The 18,292-nt window shown below is 39.6% G+C and overlaps 1 protein-coding gene across 34 annotated transcripts in view; it reads right to left on the bottom strand.

The window, feature by feature from the left end:
• Positions 1 to 18,292, bottom strand: part of SOX6 (SRY-box transcription factor 6) — a 451,795-nt gene that overhangs the window by 162,711 nt on the left and 270,792 nt on the right. For all 34 annotated transcript variants that reach the window (XM_043549526.1, XM_037899741.2, XM_037899724.2 and 31 more), the window contains 2 exons: positions 9,505 to 9,677; positions 5,132 to 5,200 (listed from right to left, as the gene is read on the bottom strand). In XM_043549526.1, coding sequence (XP_043405461.1) covers positions 5,132 to 5,200; positions 9,505 to 9,677 — 242 coding nt within the window. The remainder of the gene's footprint in view (positions 1 to 5,131; positions 5,201 to 9,504; positions 9,678 to 18,292) is intronic.

Below are 18,292 nucleotides of genomic sequence, written 5' to 3'. Positions count from 1 at the left end.
CTACTGCCAGATTCTCAGAAAAAGTTCAGCATCCATTGTGCTGGCCCCAGATGTCGAAGCTGAGCTCTTTCAAAACTTGTGGCCAAATTTAGCATTCATTCCAACAATACCTGCACAAGTCTGAAGTGACTCAGCAAAGGGTCTGGTTCTTTAAGTCCTCCACATCCATATCTCCCGTGGACTTAAATGGATCTTCTTCATGCAGAACACTTGAGGAATTGGGCTCAAAGTCTCAGTGTAGATATACCCTCCTCCTCCTCCAGCAAAACACGGACACTCAGAAGACCCAATCCTGCAAGGAGTTGACTGTCTCCAACAAGTTTCTGAATTCACTTGGAGTTGAGGGCATCCAGCACCTTGCACAGTTGGGCCCTTTATACAGAGTCAGACTTCAGCATTTCTATCCTGTGAATGCTCCCTTCAGTTTATGATGCATTAAAGAAGTCTTTCCTTAAATGGATTTTTCGCAGATCTCCTTAGGTGAGTTTACCCAGCATAGCATATATTAATATCACCCTACCCTATCCTGGAGTAGCCTAATTTTTCCTACTGCTTTAAGATTTTGTACATTTTAGATCAGAAATGAATTTGACTCAAGGGGTATAAAACAGCTCAGAACCTGACCCTGCAGACTATACTTGTCCTGAAGTCTTTCCTCATCTAGAACTCCATGGAAATCAATGGGAAACTTGCCTGCCTTGGGCGGCAGGATTAAGGACTGTAATTGGGAACACTAGTTCTTCCAATTCTGAACTTCTTCTGGAGAAGGGTGTTTATTGTCCACATAGAGAGGGAAGCAACCCTCAGGGGGTAGGAGTAATAGGGCTCGGGAGTAATCAAACATTGCACTTATTTGGAGCCTTTCATCACAGGATCTGAAAGCACTTTATAGAAGTGGACAAAGAAGGGGAACGTCTCATGCTTTAACTACTAGACAAAACTGCCTCCCCAAAATGCACCCCCAGAAACCTGAACTGACTGTGAACAAATAAATAAATATAAGAGCTCATCACTCCTAAGATGACTATACTGGTTTTGCCTGCAATACCTACCTGATATGTTTCTTGTTGACATGCTGTTGGCAAAGCTGCACAATATATGATAATCGGATATGGAGTGTGAAAATGGTCCTTGAAAAGGATAAAGGAAATAAAATGTTTGAAGTAATGGCAATTTAGGGGGAAAATAAGTGATTGTTTTAATGGATCCTTTTCACTTTTACTTATTGTTGACTGAAGTATAGTGAGCCTCTTTGATTATTTCTAATCGTTCAAAGGATTACATAAATTGTATTCCTTAAATTGTCAAAATTATTGTTTGGAGACTATGCCACTAACCTCAGAAGATCAGAGAGGTACATGATGCATCTCATGTAATGAAAACATTGCATCCGCAATCACTTGCCCCGGAATACTGCAGTAGAGAAATAGTGAACTGATTTCCAAGTAGCTGGGCCATGAACAGGCCTGTGCCCAGATTAAATTGACACCTACAAGTTTCACATTTCATAATCTCTTATAAAAGGGGACGATTATTATTTCACACCAGACACAGCAATATGAAGCATCACATCCTTCAGCCTATCCTTGGCCCAGCAACATCTCACCCATTGCCAACAGATTTTCAGGTACAAGAAATGTAGACACCTAGTCTTAACAGTCTCAATCAACTAAATAGCAAGGAGGTTCTCCCCCATTCCCAAACCTACAATAAGGAGAAGACTAAGACTTCTATCACAAGGAATGCCTGAGTAACAAACCTGCAACAAATAAGCAAGAACAAATAAATAAGGAAGAACCACTTGGCTGATGGCAACTGTGTATTATGTAGGCTAAACATCAGTTAAAATAGGAGATTTCCTCCATAAACCTAACAACTAGCATTCCTAGCAGCGCTTCTGAGAGACCACATGCATGTTTGATATGTCACATCCCCAACAACCCTAATCACTGACAGGAGGAGTCTTACAGGATGTTCCAGAGGAAGGCAAGAAGCCCACCATGAGCCTGGCCACCAAGATATGGAGGAAAAATTATTTCCTTGCCTCAGACACATTGATTAGATTCCATCCTATGCATATGAGCAAAAATCACTCTACAAATATTTCACATGCAATAGAACCCAAACCACGGTACAAACATGGAGTAAGAGCACCCTATGTTGGCCCAGCCTCCACATCTAATTAATCAATCAATATGGGGAAGGTCAAGTGGGAAAAGATTTAGTAGTGATTGAGGGACAAAGAATAGCCATTTGCTCCCCCAAAAGTCCTGTCATGCATCTTCATGTGGAGAGATGCACAAGGATTCAGACAGTTACCAAGGATCCTACAAAGGAGAAAAAATGGAGGTGGAGGAGAGAAGGAAGCTGCAAGTCACTCGCAATGTGTTGTCAACTCAGATCAATGGAAGAGCAAACCTTTCCCAAATCCAATGGAAGACATTGCACCACTGACAGAACAACAGAGGCCATAAAATTTCTGCTGATGGACTCCTGCTATCATGGCATCATGTATGTAGGTTACAACAAAGACTGGCAAGGTAGCGATCCTTATTATTTTATTACCACAGGACAGCCTTAGAACTCGCCTTTTAAAAATGGATGCAATCAGAACCAGAATTAATTCCAATGCAAGAAGAAATGAGATTGGGCACAAAAATAAAGCTATTCCAGAGCTATTCTCACTGTGTGAGAACTGCAGTCAGTTTGTTATTGGCCATGCTGCAAGCAAGTTAAGATTTCACAATGAATCTCAGGGAAATCTGTGGATTTTCAATTCCCATAATGAAGGTGGCACCCAGCACCCAAGTATTATTTGTTTTATATTGACATATTCTTGCAAGCACAGTTACCACTTTCTCCATAAAGAAACCGGTACATATGGGAACTTCCACCTTTTCTAACACAAAAGGGCCTATACATTACATGAAATTTACGAATTTAGTTTCACGCCTCTTCTTTGTGTGTGAGTGGGGGATTATTTGTTTGTTTTTTCTTAGTAAGTTCATCAAAAACTGACGAGTGCAAAAAGAAAATTGTTTCTGAAAATATGCCAAGAATTGTACACATAACTCATTGCCTTAGCAGACAAATTATATGCGGGCATAAGCACTATAGACTAGGGTATGAAAATCCTCCCAAAACTAAAATACATTTGGTTCTTGCCCTACTTTGACCTTTTGGAAGTCCCTGGCAGGTTAGTGAGTATTCCTATGGAGTTCTATTGATTGGTGATCTACCCACAATACTGTTTGGTTGGAATCACTTGGGAATGCAAGAGAGTCAGATAGTAGGACCCAGAGGGTTTCCAAAAACCTCAGAGAAGCGTTAAGTTTTTTTGGACTGGGAATATGAAGTAAGATTCTTCCCACTGAAGCCAACCATGTTCTGCCAGATAGATAGAAAAACTGACTTTTGCATGACACCACATTTTCCCATGTCTGTGTATCCCACTTTTCAACAGAAGTAAAAAACTCTTGCATAACTCTTTTATGAATAAGTATTCTGAGGATAGCCAAAGGTGACTGAGAGGAACATGGGATGCCATGGGATGGAGGGGAGTGACCAGGGTAGTCCTATACCCTATGAAGGTTTGCCAAAGATGATTCCCCCATTCCAGTGCCTTAAAGGCTCCCACAGTCATAATTTGACTCCTTCTGTGCCAACAAGTTCTACTGATACATATAATTCTAATTAGGAGTGTTTGTATGCATTCAAGAAATTCCTTGAATGGTCTCACACTGATGGTCCAGCTCATGGTGAAATAAGATGAATTTGTTAAGGAGACTAGCTTTGTCCCATTTCATTGTGAAATGTTAAACCCCATTTACCTTAAAAAATGCCAGGACCTATTTTTCCTCGTCTCTTTTATATTTTTAAACCATTTAAGTTATCCTTTATTTGCAGCTCTTATGCCAATTCAAGATTTTTTTTATGTAATAAACTAATTAATGGTTTTCTAAAACTAATGTTACCTGTTCTGCAAGTCAGGGGTAGAGAGGAATATGTAATATTTATTTGCCTCAAGTATTTTTATGTTCTCTTTCCCCAATGCACAACTAAGTTAGCGATACACAGTCTTGTTTTCAAAACTACATTCAGCCAAGAAAACAATGAGGACAATGTTCTGCACTTCTATTGTGCTTTTCATCCCAGGGTGTCAGTGTACTTTACAAATGTTAATTAACCCAATTAATGTCTAAACAAAATAACATTGTGATATTTGTAAAGGGATATACAAACATATTGGGGTAAGGATGAGGAAGGAAATAAGTGCAATTTCTGCCTACAGAGACTGCTGGATAGTAGGGACAGAGGCGGGTGGCTCTCACTGGTGCATCTGGCTGCACAACATAACCAACAATACAGCAGGTGACCAGCCACCCAATAGCTTGTCAACAGCCAGGATGGCAAATTTAAATAGAAGAATAGGCCAAGGGAGAACGGCGAAGTGGGGAGGATGACACAGTGAGGAAATCCATACATCAAGAACACCTGCAAATAAAGTTTGACTGTATAGACACTTGAGAGTCTACGTGTACGTGATCAAGCAAGAGACTACGGGTTAGTCACAGCTACAAGGTTGCCTATGGGGTGCACCAAAAGGTACTGCGGGTCGTGGTGCACCAGCACGCATTTGGATATTAGGCAGGATATCAGAGCCTGGGAACCTAGCTGTGTGTCACAACAGGTTTGGGATATGCTGGCATTTCAAAGGCTATCTTCCTGCTCTCTAGCTGTTTGCTTTGGTTAATGAAGTTTCAGACGTTTTCTATGGACTGTTTTCCATAATAATCTTCTCCTTATAAAGCCAATTCTCTCTTTGTACAATAAAGTAATCTATAAACAATAACTGAATCTCTGCTTCTCCTTCATGGTGTGTAAATCAAAATGATTGCAGATTCTAGAGTTAAATGGCAAGATTTAAGAAATAATTCACAACTTTCAAAAAACCTGCTTATTAACCAAAAGCAGTTTCCATCAAAATATTGTTGACAATTATTTTCAAAGACACAGAGACCCTCTTTGTAGGGGTTTATGCGTAAAGCATGTGGTTGTTTTATCTTAAATCCTTCCCTCTCTGTAAATGGAATTTAAGCATAATCAGAAGAGAGCAATAAAACACACTGACCTGAATTTGCTGCTGCAGTAGATTGATTTTGTGCTGCTGTTGCAAAAGTTGCTGTTGTTGTCTTGCAATCTATTAGAAATAAATTTTTCATTAAATTAAAACAGTAATGTCCAAACTTCCATCTCATTGAGTGAAAACAATCTCTGAGTTATTCTTCCTGATCATTTCAAACAGTTTTTTTTTTTGATTGAGCATCATTTGTTAAGAGTTACCAAAACACCAGGAGGAAGATTAGTGAACGATATTTTTTGAGGTACCTGTATAAATAATAGAAACATTTCAGACTTAAATATAACATCAGAACGTAACTATCCAGTAAAACTTATGTACTAATACTAAACACTTAGGCCCCAACTCAGCAAAGCATATAAGCATATCCTTAAACTTACGCAGGTGTGTGATTCCATCCCTATCTATGGTGCTTAAGGTTAAGGACATACTTTATTGCTTTGTTGAACTGGGGCTATATAGAGTGCTTCAAAATACAACATATAAGGGCAAGCTTGTGTCAGTCTTATTCACTTTGAGTGGTACCTTACTCCCTAGTAGGTCCCACTGCTTTAAGTGGAACTGCTCAGTGAGAAAGGTGCTATTCAATGTGTAAAAGTGGCAGAATCTGGGGCTAAATAATTAATTCTCAGAAGAAATCTGTGAAATATGTGATTATTATTATTCTCCTTTTATCCGCTGGGCAAGTGAAGGTGAGAGGTTAGGGGTTTGAGGCTCCTTTTCCTTTACATGGGTTGAGACAAGCAAGTTCATATAGCAATGGGCCAGAGTGCAGAGAGGCTTGTGCAGAATGAGAGGAAGCTCTCCCATGAGCTCTTAGAGCAGAAGGAGATGGCCTGAGCCTCTCAGCTAAGACATATTTTTGAGCAGAAATCTGTGCAGCAGATAATGTCGACCACCATTAACTTCCCATACAGCCACTGCGGAGAAGCCAAGAGGAGCTGGGTGAGCTACTGGGACTGCTGCCTTGAAGGGATAATTGCTCAGAAGATCTGATCAGGGATTGAATCTGAGTTGCCCAGGAAACCCAGCCTCAGCAACCCTGCTGACTTCCCTTTCTGCTAGGACACCCTCCTCCCAGTCCTGAGGGTCTGAGCCTCACACTGTGACTCATTTCTCAAGTATCATTTCCCCTCCTATAAATATTCCTGGGGAAGGGGGATGATCAGGCTTCTTCTGAGTTACCTCTGCAAGAGTCAGTACCAGAGTTAATGTCTGAACTCAGGAGTACCTAGCTCCCAGTGTGTGGGAAGAACACTGCTCTCTCTCTCTCTCTCTCTCGCGCTCTTCCCTTCTTCCCCAATATAGTACATGATTTTACATGTGTGTATGTTTCAATGTTGGGAAAGCTAAGAAAATAGGCAGTAGAGATAATATTTTGATAAAGAAAATACAGTAAATGCTGCAAGGGTGATTTTGAAACATGACTGCATTTTCAACTAACTTTAGCGCAAAGTATACAGATCAGTTGCATAATATGCAAACAAAAATGCAGTATCTTTATGCACATGTTAGGAGAAGGCAATAGTATAGCACAAAATGATCAGTTTTAGGTTTCTTTTTCTTTTAAAATTGCAGGATCTGAAAAAATATGCATTTATTTCATTGCTACACGAAAAAATCATCCCTGTGCAGGGGATGAGTACAAGATTTATGCACCACATAAGTCCCAATTACACCCTCAAATAGGAAGTTAATGTCCACCAATTCCTGCAGCTGAGAGACAGGATAGTTAGCACAGGAGCAGAATCAAACCACTTTCAGGGACTGCCAAACAGTTGCCTACAAATGGGCTCAAACTGTCTTTATGGTCATGATCTCCTAAGGCTAAACTTCCTGTGAAGTCAATGGGAGTTTAGTGAGGGAGGAATGAAGACTCAGGCCTGCTCCTGCTACTTATGCAACTAACTCAAACAGGGTCCTGTATCAGCTAGCAAGGCCTGCTGGAGAGGGGGACGGTGAGTGACTAGATAACATAGCTGGGGTGGCCAAACCATGGCTCATGAGCTGCATGCGACTCTTTTACAGTTAAAGTGTGGCTCTCTGAGCTCCCCCTGCTTTCCCCCCATTCTCCGCCGATCAGGCTGTTTGGGGGAGCTTGGGGCTTCTGCCCTGTGGCAGGATGATGGGGTTAAGAGCTTCTGCCCAGCAGGCACGGATGCTGGAACAATTTTTATAGTGGGGGTGCTGAGAGCCATTGAACAAAACTGTAACCCCTGTGTGTAACGAAAACCACTTCAAGCCAGGGGGTGTGGCAGCTCCCCCAGCACCCCTAGTTCCAGCACCTGTGCCAGCAGGGAGGGAGGTCTTGGGGCTTCAGCCCCACCGGGACTAGGGGCTTCAGCAGGAGCAGGGCTGAAGCCCCAATTCCCCCCCCCGCAACAACTTCAGGGGGCTGAAGCCCTGAGACAACACCCCGTCCCGGCCCCACTGCAGGACGGAAGCGCCGAGCCCTGGCAGGCACACCTTGGCTCTTGAACTTCTGAAGATTGTTGTATGCAGCTCAGAGGGTCAGTAAGTTTGGCCATCCTGTAATATAGGGACAGCTGCCAGGATCTCAGAGTGCTTGGTTATTGTTCTAATTATGATCACCAGTTCCACCTATGCTTAGAGGGGCAATTGCAGCTGATCCTCTTTACTTAGACAGTTCACACATCCATATGAACGGTTAAGTAACGTTATTTGAATTAATGATGTATGCATGATGCCATTTCACCTTAAAGTTGTATTACATCTTACTTGATGCATGTTCACAAGTGGACTTTTCAAGATTCAATTCACAGTGGTACTCAAATTAGCTCAAGCAAATGTCCACCCCACCACCCAAATCAGATTCAGAATGAAAGTCATACACAGGGATTGCTTTCTGACTGTTACATAGATTCCACAGCTACTAGATCCTATGTTTTGAACCATTCTGAACTGCTGGAGATCTGGCCGCTCCTCTGCATCCTAAAGTTAGTCAGGGCAGTGTTGAGGGCTTTGTTTAGCTTCTTCATGTGGAGGGGCTAATTTGATAGAGTTCAGATTGCTGGTGTACAGATCGCTGCATCTCTAAGTACAATACCGTAGCATTTGAATGGTTTCAGAGTAGCAGCCGTGTTAGTCTGTATCCGCAAAAAGAAAAGGAGTGCTTGTGGCACCTTAGAGACTAAATTTGTTAGTCTCTAAGGTGCCACAAGTACTCCTTTTCTTTTAGCATTTGAATATTCATTTCCTGATGGAAACCAACAAAACACCACTATGCATCTAATATTGATGGTTCCTCCTAAATGGTATACTGCTGTAATAGAAAATGCATAGAAAACACCACAGTGCAATTATCCTAACATAGGCTAGATGTATAGGCTCGACACAGTGAAGTATGATACATAAGCACCATGTGGCTCAAATTCTGAATGTTATTTGCCAATCGGTTGAGCTACATGCTCGCTTCATTGAGCATGACAACCTAGTTTTAAGTGTCATTTAATTTTCATTTTGAAATATAATTACAAAGTGTTCACTGTAAGATATCACTCGTCTGCAAATGTGTCAAGATTAATTTGTGCTAGCTTATTCACAAGTGTCAATAGTTAATTACTGTGTCATCTCTGGATGGCTAAATGACATTCTAACTTCTGATTTTTTACAGTGTTCCTTTATGTTATTTTCCATTAAGGGATGAGTCCATATTCCTACATGTGGGCAAATATTCAAGCACATAAAATACCAGACGTCACAACTCATTAAAATCAACAGAGCATATATTGCGCTATATAACCTATAAAATACATTTAACTGAAAAGATAATTCTAGTAATAATGTCAGATTCCTAAAAACTGCACATTAATTTGGATCTGTCTGATCTAATGCCTAGGGGATTAGTATATGGGATCATTGTTAGATTTTTATACAACAAGACAAGGACACTCTTTTGAACAACTGTGTTTCTTAAAAATATTATTTGCCTTCTTTTCTCCGTAGATATTCTGGTCTCTCAATTATGTACTTTTTTCTTTGATTGTTTAGTTGTCAGACAGAGAGAGAGAGAAAGAGAGAGAGAGAATTAAAAAATTATGATTTCACTGGTAACTTGCTACCCTTCATCACATGAGTAGCAAGAAATCAAACAATGTATCCACTGAGATTAATTGTAGGAAAGAAATGCTTTGAAATTCCAAACACTACTGTTTCTCAGTCTCCTATGATATTTTTCCCTTTATGAAAATAAAAAAGCAATTCATTATTTCTGTTGGTTACAAAGGAATATAATTTCTTTTAATAAAATTGATGAAAGGAAATACCAAGCAGAACAATGTTTATTATGAGTTTTTAATGTTCTACAAGAAACATTTTCACAGATTTCTTTCTTGGAGCCTCACCTGTTCTTGCTGTTGGCGAGCAAGGTCCATTTGCTGCCGTTGTTTTTCAATTTGTGAGGCTGCCAGCTTTTTCTGTTCATCATGGGCAGCCAGGAGCTGCTCCCGTAAACTGATCAGCTGGGTGATCATGGTAGAGAGCTGTCGCTCTTTTTCTGCCAGGCTTTCTGGCGTACCTAAATGAGGAGGAAAGATACATTGTGAATATCAGGTAGACAGCAGTCATTGAACGAATATTCACAAAGAAATTGGGTTAAGTACCAAAGTGCTTTTTCCACGTGGCAGCTTGAACATATATTTTACTAGAAATTCCCAGCATGCAGCCTTGCTATGTTCCAAGCAGTATGGGACGTTACAAGAATTGTGAAGCAGAAAAGCAATTGAGAGCAACTATTTCTTTTTTCTGACAAGAGTAATTAATGATGTACTCTGCGATATCAAATCTCTCTTTCCCTTCCATCTAAACCTTCCCAGTGTAATGACTACTTCATGTACTACCAAATTCACATTTTGATTAACATAATTTCCCCTCAGTTGTACATTCTGAAAAAAAAATAAGCAACAAGATTCTGTATTATAAGGACAGCAGTTTAATGGTCTGTTGGTCATTTATTTAAGAAGATTTCCATCCATATATAGCATGCTGTAGGAATGGTACAGCATGTGGGTCATTTATTGTCATTGAGAAATCATGGCAAAGGTATACCTTTGTTATGGAACAAGTATACAAGGCGAGCTACACTTGTAGCCATTGAGAAATGGTTCAACCTGAGAAAATACTTTTAAAAATTCTCATTTAACTTTCAAAGTTTACTCTGCAGAGTGTTTAATTAACATGATACTACGGTACATTTATTCTTTGCACTAATGGTGCTTAGCAGTCTGTTTATGGGTAAACTGTATGGTCCTCCAAGTAAAGAGTTCACGATCCTTTTGCGAATCAAGCCAAAAAATATGCTAAATATAAACATTTTACTTTGGCACAAATAATAATCTCAACTTACTGTACTTGAATCACACAGGTTTCTTTCCCATGTGAGCATCTCAGATCCAGAGTACTATAATGGACAAGTACAGTGAGAGCACAATACAGTGAAGAGACATTGGGAAGCAAAACAACTACTTTCTCCCGGGAAGAAAGCTCCAACTGGATTTAGAGGAAATGAGCCTTGCCAGGCCCACAGAATAAACAAGAGGTGGGGAGCAGGCCAACCAGCTAAAGATCCATGTGAGCCTGCTGGATGCCCCAAAGACATATGAAGTCAGATGAGGAGGTAAGGCGATCCCTCCCTCCCACTGACTCACAGAAGACAGCTTCAGGTAAAGAGGAGCCTTAAGACTTTGTGAGGAAGGAGAAGAGAGTTGTGGGGAAGTGGGTCAAGTAAGGAATGGAAAAGCTGGCACCAGAGTTCTGAATCCACCTTCCTCCCTAGAGGAGGATGGAAGTCTTCCAGGCAAGAAGAGGCTGCCAGGTTTCAGTAGCTGCTTCTTCTCCAAGGATTGGGAAACAAACAGGATTCTATGCAGCAGGTTTGAGACTCCCAGAGACTCAACTACTTACACTACATTATTTTTGGATTCATATTATTTTTAAACGTGTAGAGGGTTTTACATTCAAACATGGTCACCAGCAGTGCTCAGCTGCCACATTGATGAGCACAGGATAAAAACCTGAAGAGGCCAAGATTAGTGAAAGGATTTCAGAAATCTTCAATCTGTATTTACTGCATGTTTTATGTTTTCTCTTGTAAATATTAAGAAAATCCCTTTGGAAGAAATATTCTGAAATGCTATTGTGGAAATAGTATTGTAAGGATTTTTCAAAAGATAGGTTAAAAATGTAATATGATTTTCATTTAAAGTGTTCCAAAAATGTGGCCTACATCTGTTTATCTGGCTGGAAAGAGAATACAGTTACTGCATGGATTAAATCATTCTTGCTCAGCAGCCCAAAACTTCAGGGTAAAAAGGTAACTGTTTGGAAGTGCATTTCTTAATTTCAATTAATATTTATATTTAAAAGAAAAAAGCTGAAGGGCATTCTATTGTTTAATCCAATTTCTTGTGAAACTCCAGAGGGCTCATGTGAACTTTAAAATAGTGCATCAACACCCCAAAAGAGAATCTGGGTAAAAATGTTTAAAGTGTCTAAGTGAATTGGAAGGCTAAATACTATTTTCAAATGTGATGTAGGCACATAGGAGCCTAAGTTTCACTGAAAATCAGAGGAATTTAGGCTCCTAAATAAAGCTGGACAAAATTTTTCAACCAAAACTTTGGTTTTTTTGCTAAAAAATGCAGATTCAGATTGACCAAAACATTTTGGGAGTTTGTGTGATTTCAATAAAAAATAGGGGAGAGGGTCAGAAATGTCAAAACAGTTCATTCTGACAGTTCCAATATGAAATATTATGATTTGCAGGCTAGATTCACAAGGGAATTTAGGCACCACTGGCATTCACAAAACTGAGGAAGACATGTCATCCACTCCATTATACCGCACTGGCTAGAGTACTTGCCTGGTAGATGGAAGTCCTGGGGCTCAAGTCCCTGTTCCAGACACAGGATTTAAACCTCTACAGCAAGGATTTGAACTCAGGTCTCCCTCTTCTCAGATGAGTGACCTAACCCACTCCTTTGTGACTAAGTCACTTTTGAAAATTTTACACTGTGGCTTCAAAGTGATTTAGGTGCTTTTGAAAAATTTACCCCCTAGTTAAGTTTCAATTAATAGACAGCCACCTCAAAAATATACTCCGCACTGCCACGAGGAAACATATTTATCTGCCCTCCATAACCACCACTGATCTACTCCTCTACTTAATCCAGAAAGACAATTGGGAGCAACCTGCTGACTAAGATGATATTCAGACCCATTCACTGACATCTGGGGAAACCATAGCTTAAGACTTCCACATCTGTCAAGCAGCTTCTGAATTGAAATTCTGAGCCTTGATTTTAGTGTCATAAAATATTTTACATACCCAAGGCAGGCATTACAAGTCCACTTTGTTACCATATTATTCTGCATGCTTTGTATTTATGTCATAATATGGTTATAAAACCAGCATACAAAATGCTTGCTAAAGCTGTGACATTTGACTATTCTGTTAGACTTTGCTGGAATGCTTGATGTAGGTATGATAGAACACAAGCATCTGAGATATCTCCTTTCCCATTCTTTTAATTCCATACAGTTGCACATTGAAGTTACAATTTCCCATTCAGAAAACAGCAGTGGTAATTGTTTTAGAAGAAAATCACATCTAAAATAATTAATCCCATTACATTATTGACCTCCACCACCAATTATTAATCCTTATTCATTCCCACACAACTCATGTCCACAAATGGGATAGGACTGATGACCCTAAAGCATGCTCATTGAAAATAACGAGAAGCCTATGAAACTGTGCCACATCCCAGTTGAACGCTACTTGTGGCAAGAAAGGATAAAAGATACCTGAATGTTGTGGGTGGGGGGTTAATGGCATAATTTAATTTTGGAGTGGAAAATCCTATCCATTATTTTACAGTTTAAATACTAATAAAAAACAACTTGCTAAGAATGCAGACCAGATTGAGCTGATCTAGCTGGGCCAACAGAGGTCATCAGTAGCTGTGTACCATCATCATCTGTTTCACATCCACTTACTGCAGCGAGCGACAAGATCCCTAAAATCATTACCAGTAAATAAACTCTTCTGCTGACTAATATATATACAGCTGTCTGTACAATACATTTGCCATGAAGACAGATAAAACAAAAAACTTCATATAAAAGATATCAACATACAGTAAATATGCCTGCTTTCATGAACTACTATATATTACACACGTAGCTTTCTCTCTCTGCTCTGAACTGTATCTATTCTCTAACTCCAAAGACAGTGCTGCATTTTTTTCCATGGAGCTTTCCTTATCCCCAAAACACATCTGTCTTGAGTTTCGCTAAGATTTGTCAGGTGGATCAGTGCTCCCCAGGGCCTGCTCCATCTGAAGTATTTTAATTTGACTAAACACCTGATTTATTTTATCTCTCCGATGAGAAAGGCAGTTTGTCTTAATAGAGTCTGTCAGCCCACAGTCCCATTCACAGCAATTTACAGGCAGCCAGGGACGCTGGAAGAGAAGAGTGCTGTGATTCTGTATTTTATCCTCCTCCAGAAAGCACCTAAAAGCAGCTATTCACTGCTACTGCATGTGGCATTTTAGAACTGAATTAGCTTTTTATTCAAGTAACTACACTTGTTGTGAATAGCTTATCTGTAAAATTGCTACATTCACTACTGATTTTATTAACCTTTGGCTCCATCACAAAATGGTCTTCAGTTAAGAAAGACCTTTAAAATTGACACATTTTTCTTATGGGCCTTTATTTCAGTGACTTCAGATTTACTGAATTTGATCCATTGACTTCTTTACTGGTTGTATTTAAAATTTTGAGGCTCAATGGGAAGTCACTGGTATTTAAGGAAATTTTTTTAAAAAGTAAACATAACGGCAATTTTCCTCATCAAAAGTTTAGAATAAACAATAATTTATTCTTCATTGTAGACATTAAAGTATCTACCCTTCCTTGGTGTCTAATAAGCTGAATAAGCTAAATAAATAATCATAATTGTTCCATCAATTCAATTCTCCATTGTGTTCATTGATTTAACAGTGAATCTTGTATTGCTTTAAGTGTACGTTGAGATAAAGTGATCAAATTGAACAGAACCAACACATCAAAGGAAAAACTGAGGAATTTTGGTCATAGGTCAATCTAACAGAGAGTAATAAAATAAAACAGCTATAAATCTACTCCAAAAGAGACCAACTAAATTTTATTTGTCAGCTAAGATTGCACTTACAGTGTATTCTCTTTGTGGCAAAGTCCTGTCTTTCAAAATTGTTTATAAAGCTCCATGTGCATTTCTGGTGCTATAAAAAAATTATTATTTCCCAAATCTTACATTCAAATCCTTACTAAAATGTGCATAATGATATGCTGCACTTCCATCTGGGAGGCAGTGTAGCTCAGTAGATAGAGCACTGGACTGGGACTCAGGAGACCTGGCCTGCTGGGTGAATCTGGACAAGTCATTTCATCTTCATGTGTTTCAATTTCTCCATCTGTAAAAGGTGGATAATAATCCTGTCTTCCTTTGTAAAGAGCTTGAAGAGGTGGTATACATGAAAGGTGCTGTATAGAAGCTAAATATTATTATTATTATTATCTGTCCAGATTTCTTAAAAATGTTTGGAAAGTGATTATAAACCTCATGTCCCAAAATTGTAGATACAGAGTTTATTATTTTGCAGTTTGAGAAGAGAGATTTGCTCCACTGCTTTTCCAGCACTTCTCCCACCCCTGTCATTGATCAGTCTATTTACTGGTTTATCTGCATGTCAGTGACTCTCACAAGATGACATTCCATTCTAGATTCTAGAGACATGATGGCATAGTGATAGCTGTGGGGAACAGAGAAAATAAACAGGAACAAGAAACAAAAGATTTTCAGAGCTACTGAATGTAATTTCAAACTCTGTTCTTTTGTACTCAGCAACAGAAAAAGGACAGCCCCTTTAAAAACTATATGCTGTACCAACCCAACAAAAGACAGTAAGAAACACAGAGTAACAAACAGGCCTAGTAATTAAAATACAAAGTCCACTGAAGAGGGACTTTTTCCATTGACATCAATAGGCTTTGGATCAGGCCCTAACAGCAGGAGACTAGCAGGCTGGAATCAAAGCTTCTAATTCTCACCCTGACACTAAATCACTGAGAGTTCTTCAACAAGGCTGCCTCAGTTTCCCCAACCTGTAAAACGGGTAAATTAGCACAACAAAGTAGTTTTGTTCAATCTACAAAGTGCTTTGAGATGTTTGGATCAAAGTCTCTAGGCAGCTGCAAAGTATTATCATTTCTCTTGAATTCCATGATTAACATAGAGCCTTATAAATACCATTCTCTTTCACTCTCTGCATCTTAAACTTTTGTCTGATACATCTAAATAAAACATGAAAGCTAAGTTACAATTGCTTATGCCCCCTCTGTTTAGTGTTTTAAATAACCAGACAGTGTATTTTTAATAAGATCAACAGAAGGCAAGACAAGAAAGGAGAAGAGTGGACTTTGCCAGCAGCTACAGAAAGGCTTAAAAACACTTAACTGCAGTTCCAAAGTATCATCAACTGAAGCAATTCAACCAACAATCAAAAATGATTTTGAATCAAATTAAGCAATTTCCGCCTTTGAAAAAAGGATGTCTTTATGAACCAATTCCCCTGGAAGTTCTAATATTTTTAATGGACATTGTTTGAGGAGGAAAAAAACAAAAACACAGTGCCAGACATAAAGGAAAGTATATTCAATCTGAGCTGCTGGAAATAACCTGGTTAAACCATTCATTCTGTCTAACACCACAGTCTGCAGCACACATCAGATAGGCTGTGATGTCTCTACTTCACAGGCTCTCTGTCCAGCATTTAGCATTTACACTTTTTTGATTGGGTCACCTTTTAAATGCCACAAAATAGGGCAGCAGAAGTCAACAAAAATAAACAGGGAAAACAGAAGAAAGTAACAATTGAATGGAAAGGCTTCTGAGATAAAAGTCAGTTTGTGGTGGCTGCCTGACGAAGGAGCCCCCTTCCCAGCACGAGCATCTAATTTGAGTTCTAACTCCAACAGCAGTTTAAAAAGCTTTCCGCTCTAAAGGGCCCCAAGTGCATCATAAAGATAAAAGATTTCAGTACAAAACAACCACAAAGACCTCTATTATCTTATCGGTCTTTGGTTACAACAGCCTAACTAATATGACTAAGTTCTAAAAGACTCTTTTTTATACAAACACCAGAATACTGGAATTTCTTTATTTCATGATCAGTTAGCGATTGTTTGTGCTCCCATATGCTACTGTCCAGTCCTCAGTCAATAAAAAGTTTTATAAATGCTGCTGTTGTGCTTTATAGCATCCATATGCAGAAGGCAACAGAGCAAACATGTCCAGCATGCAAACCACACAGGCTAGCTTCTTTAGTGAAGGTGTGAGATTCCCCCAACCCTCACATGAAAGCAATTCCTAATGTAACCCAACAATAAAATAAAATAAAATCCTGTGTGTATAAACAAGGCTGGAAGATGTGTGAAGTAATTTATGAAATCATAATTTAGTGCAAATTCTGTCAGATTAACATAGATTATCTCCAAAAAGTGGCTTAAGAAAGCTCTACTCATGATGTGGTCCAAAATGCTTAACTGATGATCTGCAGGATTCTGCCGTACTCCAAATGTGCTTAACACCACATGCCTAGCACATTTCAGATGTTGGTGAACCAAAAGCAGTGTGGTTTGGAGAAAGAGAGTGTATTAACACAATGCATAACTCGGTAGTAACCTGCGGTCTGAAAATCATTTTAAGAGTTACATTATGATCTGCTTAAAATGTGTTTTCACCCCCATACTGTTCTAGGCTGGCTATCTATATTACAGGGAGCAGTATGGGAGGACAAGAAGCCTCCACAGGGTCATTATGACCCACCCTCCCAACCACACACGTGTATGTAGGTGGGGAGTGGACAGGGAAAGCATCACAATTACAGGGCTAGCTGCACTTTTGTCCCTTGTCTGGTATCTCTAAGAGTACCCCTTCAGGTGTCAGGCCTTGTGCTTTTAGCTATCCTGGAACAGTATTCCATAATTCTTCCATTCTTACCAGGCCATGGTCTACAGTACCCTGTAGGTCAACCATGCTTACCTAGCAGATCGTACTGAGATTAGGAACCTGGGGCTTTTGCATTCGTGAGTCTGTGACTAGTGGGGTACGGTGACAAAACATCCTTCTTAAACCAAGTACTGTGTATGGTGAAGCATTTTGGGGGGGGGGGTGGGAATGATTTAAAGAGAGTCTTCACAAATGTTTCTCTTGCCTAACCTAGATAGTGACCTCGGAAGGCCTAACTTTTTCAGACGCTCCCAACAAGTGTCTGTGTCTCAGCCTGGCTCCCCCAAATGACTACCCCTCCCCTTGAGAAAGTGGTCATTTGTAAACCTGCTGCATTCTTTCAATCTCCTGTGTTTGCAGGCCTTTTCCTGTCCTGACATTGTCTCTTAACTATCAAGTTTTTGCTGAAAAGTGGCTTATCTGGTGCCACTCTTTTTCCTTCCTGCTTGTATTTCCCAGCAGCCCCCTTTTTAAACTAAACCAATAAATTCAAACCGTGACCATCCCAACAACCAGGTCAACAGACAATAGTAATCTCTTGTTACAGAACAGCTCCAAATCCATCAGAGGACGTAACCTGTACAAAGTATAGGGCCAGCTCACATTACTTTCCCCCAGGTGACTCTCTGAGTCACAGACTGGTCCCTGATCTGCTCCTTGGGTAGCAAAACTAAGCACTGCCCCATACTTAGGTCTGTGGCAAAGACACAATTGAGAAAATCAATTTCAGGAGTGTAATTGTTCCTGGCCTTAGGGGGAATATGATATGTCCATAGCCTCTCCAGATAGTAGCCACAAGGGAAAAGGCTGAATATTTGTATTTTTATCCAAATGGCATCTTAAAAAGTTCACACACACACACACATACAAACGCTTGAACACTATTTTAGACAATCCTTAGAGCACTTCGGTTCCATTAATATACTTGGGCAGTTTCTGGCAATTATACAAACCTACTTCATATGTTCTATGCTATTTAAAAGAAAACTACCCCTTTTTTCCCATAGTGGCCCTCAGAAGTTCCAGAAAATGTATTAATCCATGTACATGCAACCAGTAGGAAAACGAGTTGCTGA

This window comes from Chelonia mydas, chromosome 6, assembly GCF_015237465.2.
Source record: "Chelonia mydas isolate rCheMyd1 chromosome 6, rCheMyd1.pri.v2, whole genome shotgun sequence".
Lineage (NCBI taxonomy): Eukaryota > Metazoa > Chordata > Testudines > Cheloniidae > Chelonia > Chelonia mydas.
The sequence above is the reverse complement of the archived record's forward strand: the minus strand, read 5'-3'. Positions and strand labels throughout refer to the sequence as shown.